Source organism: Schistocerca americana, chromosome X (assembly GCF_021461395.2).
Source record: "Schistocerca americana isolate TAMUIC-IGC-003095 chromosome X, iqSchAmer2.1, whole genome shotgun sequence".
NCBI lineage: Eukaryota > Metazoa > Arthropoda > Insecta > Orthoptera > Acrididae > Schistocerca > Schistocerca americana.
The window spans coordinates 886,428,153-886,436,882 of NC_060130.1; the positions used below are offsets into that span (position 1 = coordinate 886,428,153).

The 8,730-nt window shown below is 51.6% G+C and overlaps 1 protein-coding gene across 1 annotated transcript; it reads right to left on the reverse strand.

Moving 5' to 3' along the window:
• Nucleotides 1-217: 217 nt before the first annotated feature.
• Nucleotides 218-976, reverse strand: LOC124556372 (translation initiation factor IF-2-like). The gene has a single exon (XM_047130336.1). The coding sequence runs from the start codon at nt 974-976 to the stop codon at nt 218-220; it is 759 nt and encodes a 252-aa protein (XP_046986292.1).
• Between the last annotated feature and the right edge of the window lie 7,754 nt (nt 977-8,730).

Here is an 8,730-nt window from a genome sequence, read left to right on the forward strand (position 1 = left end):
GTGGTGCATATGTAAGCGTATTTCTTTTCCGCCGACCAGCATCTGTGACCCGCACGCGCAGTACCGCCGCAGTGGAGCATAAAAGGCCGCACTTGGCATCTTGTTGTCCATTCAAGGGTTGGATCCACTCAGTTATGAGTCGACGAACTGCATTTCCTGGGCTACACTCAGGGTCTACCATCGATTTGGAAGAACCCCACATATTGCTGTCGTCTTTTCATCCGTCTGCACGCCGTACCTGCTGCTGGTCCTCGCCGCCCGGAGTTCGCTGCCGCCGCCGTCGCCACTGCCGCCGCCGCCGCCGCCGGCTGGTCGCCACCTCCCAGCGCTCGCCACTGCCGCTGTCACTGCCACCGCCGCCTGGTCGCCGCCTTCCAGCCCTCGCCACTGCCGCTGTCACTGCCACCGCTGCCTGGTCGCCGCCTCCCAGCCCTAGCCACTGCCGCTGCCACCTCCACCGCCGCCTGGTCGCCGCCTCCCAGCCCTCGCCACTGCCGCTGCCACCTCCACCGCCGCCTGGTCGCCGCCTCCCAGCCCTCGCCACTGCCGCTGCTACCTCCACCGCCGCCTGGTCGCCGCCTCCCAGCCCTCGCCACTGCCGCTGCCACCGCCACCGCCGCCTCGTCGCCGCCTCCCGGCACTCGCCGCTGACGTTGCCGCTGCCACTGCCGCCGCCTGGTCGCCACCTCCCAGCGCTCGCCAATGCCGCTGCCGCTGCCGCCGCCGCCGCCGCCGCCACCGCTGCCTGGTCGCCGCCTCCCGGCGCTCGCCCCTGCCACTGCCACTGCCGCCGCCGCATGGTTGCCGCCTCCCGGCGCTCGCCCCTGCCACTGCCACTGCCGCTGCTGCCTGGTCGTCGCCACCCAGTGCTCGCCGCCAGGGTCTCCGCCTCCTCTACCCCCGGTGCTCGCTGCTGCTGCTGATCCCACCACCGCCGCCCAGTCGTCGCCGCCGCCCCTGTTTTAGTTCCTTTCATACTAGGGCGACCCCTGTCGCCCGTGGGCACTGCCTGCAATCATTGACATCTCCACTACCACCATCATCTACGTCTCCCCTTCACCTGTCCCCACTGTAACATCGTGGAGTGCTTCCTCTGTTATTAACCTGTCTCATCCACCTCCCCTACTCACAGTCTCCTCCCCTTCTATCTCCTCCTCATCCCTGTATCCCCACCTGTATGTCGCTCCTTCCCCTGCTACTACCCTGTCCAACTCCTGTTGGCCACCGAGACAACTTCCCCCCCTCCCCACCCCCACCCCCCCACTACAGCTACCCTTGCTTCCCCTACCTGAGTAACCGCCTGCCGCCCCACAGTCGCCACCACAGAGCGCCCCACCCTCTTACCCAGTCCCACTGCCTCAGAGGAGGGCCCTGCCTCCCACCACCACCCTGTCCTTCCAGTCCCTCATCCCTCCTCCCAGGTCACACCTTACAAAAAAACACCCCACTTCCCTCTGACCCCATCATGGATACCACCCCACCTCCCTCCTCTCCAGCCCCCTTCCTGTATACCTCCTTCTTTGCCAACCCTGATCCAAAATTCCTCAATACCTGTACGCTCACCCTTGAAACCCAGAAGCACATCCCCAGTACACCCATTGCACAACTTATCCCTCACAGAGACTCTGTCCTCATCAATTCCACCTCTCTCCCTTCCATACTGATCTCCTCCGGCACCTTCCCTGAATCACCTTTGGTCCCCATGCATCCCTCCCCCCTTTCCTTACATCCTGCTCTCCTTGTCAGCCCCAACTCCCTTGTCGTCCGCCAACCCTCACCGCTGTGATCACAAAACTCAGCCCTGTGGTCATGGAAGCTGAGGTGTTGGCGGAACTGAACGCCCACCCCACACTGGAAATCCACTCTGCCCATCGTATTTACAACTCCCCTGGCCCTATCTTCCTCATGCATATATTTACAGAATCTGCCTCCTCCATCGACCACCTCCTCACAAAGGTAGCCCTGACTTTCAATCGCCGCCACCCTTTGACCCATCTCGTTCCCCTCCTCAATCCTACTGCTGCCAGTGCTGTCTCCTGTACCACCTCACTCAAAACTTCAAGAACCTCCTGGCATGTCATCTGTATCGTCTCCTCTACCTCAACATCTGCCCACTCCCTGCCAACAAATACCTCTACATGCATACCCTATCACAGCATCAGGTTGACTCCTTCATCCTGAATGAAATCTTCCTCTAACCTCACCATGTTGTCTGCACCACCAATCCCCTTCCCCTCGCCCATGGTAGGGTTGCAATAGGCCACCTCAAGTATCTCCCTGTCCGGCCATAACCCCACCTCAATGACCCAACTGAACACCTTCTCCTCAGCATCTTTTTTCCCTCCCTCCCCATCACGTATGCCACTATCTGTATCCGCCCTGCAGCTCCTCTTCCCTATGACTTCATTCCCCATGTTGACCATACCTTCTCCACCTATTTAATTGCCACTGACCTCAACATCCACAGCCATGACCCTGCCACCCTTCGGCAGTGGCATCAGTTCCTTGCCACCCTCCACGGTGACCTTGTTCCTATCCCACAACACACCCGTCCTGAAAGTAACTCCACCACCGATGTTATCCTTCCTTCCCCCAATCTCCTTGGTCACATCACTGTGGACGCCCTCAGTCCTGTTGGTAATGACCATCTTCCTGTCCTTCACACCATCTCTGCTTGTGACCCCCTGCCGCTGCAAACCCAGCTGCCCCTCCAAAGTCCATCCATGACTACTTCTGTGACGACTGGAATGCCTTCTGGGAATCCATCGCCTTACAGGTCGAAAGCCACCCCCTCACCTTTCACCATCCTGCTGACATCACCCATGCCTCTCCCTTCCTTCAGAAGACCCTCACTCATGCTGTGGAGGCCCATGTCCCTACCAAACTCATCCACGCTCACTGTCCTACGCTTCCTCCTCAGGCCATCTTTCTTCTGCGTGAATCCTGCAGGTTCTACCACTCCTTCTCTGCACCCGTGACCGGAATACACTCATCCACCACCGGCAATTACAGCAACACATCTGGAACCTCCTTACAGCAAAGAAACGCCGGGACTGGCGCCAGACATGCACACACCTCAACTCCACCCTCCCTGTCAACTCCTCCAAGTACTGGTCAGCCTTCCACCACCTTACTGGTAGCCATCCCACTCCGCATTACCCTATCCTCCATGATGATCGACCCTTTCCTGACAACCTCAGTAAGGCTAACCATTTTTCTTCCCACCCCTCCAAGGTCTTCTCCATTCCTGATGATCCCCATTTTGATTACTCCCTCTTCCCCACTGTCTTTGACCCCACTGATAACTCCGTCCCACCTCTCGCCCCTAGCTTCCAGTACTTCTATCAGTTACCCCCTCCCCCTCAGACATCAACACTCCCATCACTGCACATGACATCACACACGTCCTCCGCTTCAAATGCAACACTGCCCCTGGTCATGATGGCATCAACTACTGCCACCTCAAGGAATCCCCCCGTCCTTACTGGCTGTCCTTGCTGGCCTGTACAATGTCCTCCTCTCCACTGGATTTTACTCTGACCTGTGGAAGACTTCTTGTGTCATGCTGTTCCCTAAACCCAACAAACCCCTCTCTGATACCTCTTCCTATCGTCCCTTCTGCCTCATCTCCGGGTTCAGTAAGGTCTTCGAGACCATCCTCTCTTGCCGTATTCACCGCCACCTTAACCAGCACCACCTCCTTCCCTTACACAGTGTGGCTTCTGGCCTTCCTTCCCAGCCGATGAACAGCTCCTTAACCTTACCAATCTTCTTTCCCTCCAACTTAACTCCCGTCACTCCACTATCTTTGTGTTCCTTGACCTCCTGAACACCATGACCGTGTCTGGCATCTCAGGCTCCTCTTCAAACTCCAGACCTATGCTCTCCCTATCAACTTCATCTGTCTCGTTGCTTCGTTCCTCTCGCATCGTCCCTCCTATGTGACTATCCACAATTCCAACTTCCTTACTTTCTATCCCTCTGCCAGCGTGCCCCAAGGCTCTGTCCTTTCCCCTCCCCTCTATCTCCTGTACACTGCTGATATGTCCAAACCTCCCCTGCCTGTTCATCTCCTCCAATTTGCTGATGGTACCGCCTTCTTAGCCCTTTATCCTACCCTTCAACAGTCCCAACATACCCTCCAAACCCACCTTGACTAATTCACCACTTGGTGCAACCAGTGGTTCCTCCATATCAACCTCTCCAAGACCCAGGCGATCATCATAGGCTGCACCACCCGCTCTTTCCATCTCCATGATTTCTACCTCACCGTTTATGGCGGCCCTATCCACCTCACTCCTACCCTCAAATATCTGGGCCTCAGCCTCAACTGCCACCTCACCTGGACTCCCCATCTTCCTATCATCCAACACAAAGCAACACAACAGACTCCGCCTCCTGAAACTCCTGTCCGGCTGGACATGGGGTCTGCATCCTTCCACCATCCTTCACACCTACAAATCCTTGATCCACTCCATCCTCTGTTACGGCAGTCTTGCTTGGATTTCCGCCCCTCCCATGTTCTATAAAGCCCTCCAAATCCTTGAACGCCATGTTCTCTGCCATGCCTTCCACATCCGCCTTCTGTCCCCCACCCCCTAAGCATATCCTCTACAACCTCATCACCTTCCCCTACCTTCCCCTTTTCCTTGAACACATCCGCACCCTACATGCTGTCCGATGCCTCGATCCCCCTCACCCTCTGGTGCCTTACTTCCTCTCTACCCTCAGCCTGTTGCTGCACCATTACCGTTGTGTCGCACCCTCTCTCCAACTCCACACCCTCCGCCTCCTTTCCCAACGCAAGTTCCAGCATCTACCCATCCTAGGTGATGAGCTTCGCCCTGACGTCTACCCTTCCTACCAACTCTAACCCCACCTTCCTCCTGCCACCTCCTCAGGGTTCCCTCGCCTCCCCCTCCCTTCTCCTGAGTGGCTTTCCGCCCCTACGCCCCCTCCCTCTCCTGTGCTCCCCTTCAGTGTCTCTACACTCCCTCCGGCATTGTGGTTGTGGTGCCGCGCACCACGGGAGAACTGCGGGAGGGGTGAGGCATGGAGTGGGAAGGCAGTCCTGCCATATGCTCACTTCGGCATGGCGCATATGGGCAGTGGAAGTATTGCCCATCCGAAAAATCAGCCTTGTGGTATATTGAATTTTATTGTCACTGAGTAGTGTTTCGTTTTTCGCCGTTCAAACGCTCCATCTATTTCCGTTAGTACATAATAATTTTCAGTTACATTTATCTGTATAGTTTTTTGTTTTCTTTATTCTTTTGTCAAGAACAATGCCCAGTCAATAACTGGTGAGCCATTAGCCACTGGGATTATGTGTACAACAAGGTTATGTACTTGCTGCCTGTTATGGCTCAAATGGCTCTGAGCACTATGGGACTCAACTGCTGAGGTCATTAGTCCCCTAGAACTTAGAACTAGTTAAACCTAACTAACCTAAGGACATCACAAACATCCATGCCCGAGGCAGGATTCGAACCTGCGACCATAGCGGTCTTGCGGTTCCAGACTGCAGCGCCTTTAACCGCACGGCCACGTCGGCCAGCGCTGTCTGTTATGCTGACGTATCTCTACGATCTGTTACAAAAAGTCGAAAAGGCGTAATTTCCACAGGTATGACCACTTTGAGCTTCTGGTAAAAAGCGACCTAGATACACTATGTGATAAAGAGTGTCCGGACAACCCCCAAAAACATACGTTTTTCATATTAGGTGCAGTGTGCTGCCACCTACTGCAAGGTACTCCATATCACCGACCTCAGTAGTCATTAGACATCATGAGAGAGCAGAGTGGGGCGCTGTGCTGGACTCACGGACTTCGAAAGTGGTCAGGTGATTGGGTGTCACTTGCGTCATACGTCAGTACGCGAAATTTCCAAAACTTGGATTTCGTGGTCGAGCGGCTGCTCATAAGCCACACATCACACCGTTAAACGCCAAACGACGCCTCGCTTGGTGTAAGGAGCGTAAACATTGGACGATTGAACAGTGTACAAACGCTGTGTGGAGTGACGAATCACGGTACACAAGGTGGCAATCCGATGGCAAGGTGTGCGTATGACGAATGCGCGGTGAACGTCATCTGCCAGCGTGTGTAGTGCCAACAGTAAAATTCGGAGGCGGTGGCGTTAAGGTGTGGTCGTGTTTTTCTTGGAGGGGACTTGCACCCCTTGTTCTTTTGCGTGGAAGTATCACAGCACAGGCCTACATTGATGTTTTAAGCACCTTCTTGCTTCCCACTGTTGAAGAGCAGTTCGGGGGATGGCGATTGCATCTATCAACACGATCGAGCACCTGTTCATAATGCACTGCCTGTGGCGGAGTGGTTACACGACAATAACATCCCTGTAATGGACTGGCCTGCACAGAGTTCTGACCTGAATCCCATAGAGCACCTTTGCGATGTTTTGGAACGCCGACTTCATGTTAGGCCTCACCGACCGACATAGATACCTCTCCTCAGTGCAGCACTCCTTGAAGAATGGGTTGCCATTCCCCAACAAACCTTCCAGCACCTGATTGAACGTATGCCTGCGAGAGTGGAGGCTGTCACCAACACCTGTGGGCCAACACCATATTGAATTCCAGTATTACCGTTGGAGAGCGCCACGAACTTGTAAGTCGTTTTCATTCAGGTGTCCGGATACTTTTGATCACACAGTGTATGAAATACATAAGTTTCACTACCATTATTTGGATATGCATGGAATGAGAGACATTATACTACGTACACATAAACATCACATTTCCACTGCAAACTAGAAACAGTCGATAGGTCCTCACGGATAACAATGTTTTAATCGGCTTGTCGTGCCGAGAAAAAGCATTTCAATGGTTGCATACACACTATCAGCATTAATAAACTAATTATACAACAGACTACACAAATGTAGTAGTAGTCGGTGTTATTCAGAAAATATGTATCCTGAAAGAGTGTGTTGATATGATATAGTTAATTTGTTGAAATGTATTGCTGACAGAGGCACATCTAATTACATGACAATGTCTTTTGAACGACGTGAACTCGTAACACGTCCTCTCACAAAGCTCACTTTGCTAGCTTCCGCATTCCTGTCGCGTGTATTCTCAGCTGCTGACGATACACTGACCACTGTGTTGTGCGCCACGTATCAATTGTTTATTTTTCCCAGTAAAAACTATTTTATTGGCGGTCCACACATTGTCTGTTTGGCAAGGCGTAGATGAGTAGCCGGCATCTGTCATGTGCATGTCATTTCGCCTAAATGGTATGCTCGTCATTATTTAAATACTGCTCAGATGAAGAAAAGGAATAAAATCCTTTGGTAAGTTTCCATTCCAGTCGTTCAGTGTTAAAAATACGATGAGTTATGGGATTCAATCCAAATTCCAACAGAATTGGTGATTTATTTTTCTGCGAATTGTTAACCTTTTCTCATTCGAAGATGCGTCACCATTTGTGAATAACGGACACATTCCTGTTGTTGACAGGTTTAACTGTACTAATTTTGCCAAAACACAGTATAATTTGCACAAACTCATTTTTGCAGCAGCTATTGTGGCAGAATTCTGAAACAGTGTCTCATTAAACAAGTAATTGGCGACCAGAAAGCTTCATAGCTTTTGAAAAATCTCATTGTGTCGGTTTGCGGTAACATAAGAGAAGAAGTTTCATGTTTATTTGCATACTAGGAAACTCTTGTTTCACTACCTGTCTATTAGTCTTAAAGAATTACAGTAACTGGAATGAAAAACTAAAACAGAAAGTACAACTTCCGATGTATCGTAATAGACAAGAAAGTTCAGTGTTAACGAACTGGCAGTGGACTCTCCTCCTTGCGTGCCATCATTCGCCGAAATCTGGTTTCGATGTCTCGAGCGATTTAGGATATATGAGGAATGTTGTAAATATTTTATTCCCGCGGGCGTGAGATTGCGAATGGATGCGGTACATAGGATCCATTTTCCCGATATCAGACACAGATAAAGACCTCCTCCCAAGTATAAATAAAAATTCAGTATGTTAGCTAAATTTCATATGCAGCAGCATATTCTGAATTACGCACCAAACGCAAAATCATAGCGAACCGTATTTTTCATTGCACATTTTCTGAATTTTGCGTTGTGCCTTACTAAAATGTGCGTATCAGAAAAGTAGTGCGGTGCGAGCGGAGACATTTCTGTTGTCGACATGTATAATTTGTGTCGCCTCTTTTCCCATCTGGACGTGCTTCATTTTTTGTAAGGTTTTTAGTTTCACTCAGCCGAAGAAGCCTTGAAGTTGCTATTAGACTGCGACTTCGAGGTCAGCAGTGAAAGTGAATCTGACAATGTTACGGTACCACAGCCAAGTGCTTCGGCACAACAATCACCTTCTGCAAGGCATTCAATGACTTGAGATATACCGACGTCTTCGGGTACATCGGTTTCTCTGTTGCTTCAACAGGGCCAGACCCGGGAAAAGCTGATGAAGACAAGGAGAACAACGAAGGAGGAACCACGCCTTTGCATAAAAAAGCAGAAACTGGTATAGACAAATAATAAGAAACACCACGATAACATCAGACTTTGTCCACAGACTCCGGACGGAAAAGTCTAGTTGATACAAGAAGTTTCTTTAGCTTTCTTTCTTTGCTTGTAAGTGAAGAAACTGTGGCTCATATTTTTAACGAAACAGGTAGATATTTTACTCAACGTTCAGAGCATCTGACAGGCAGAACGAAGAAAGAGTGAGGCAGAT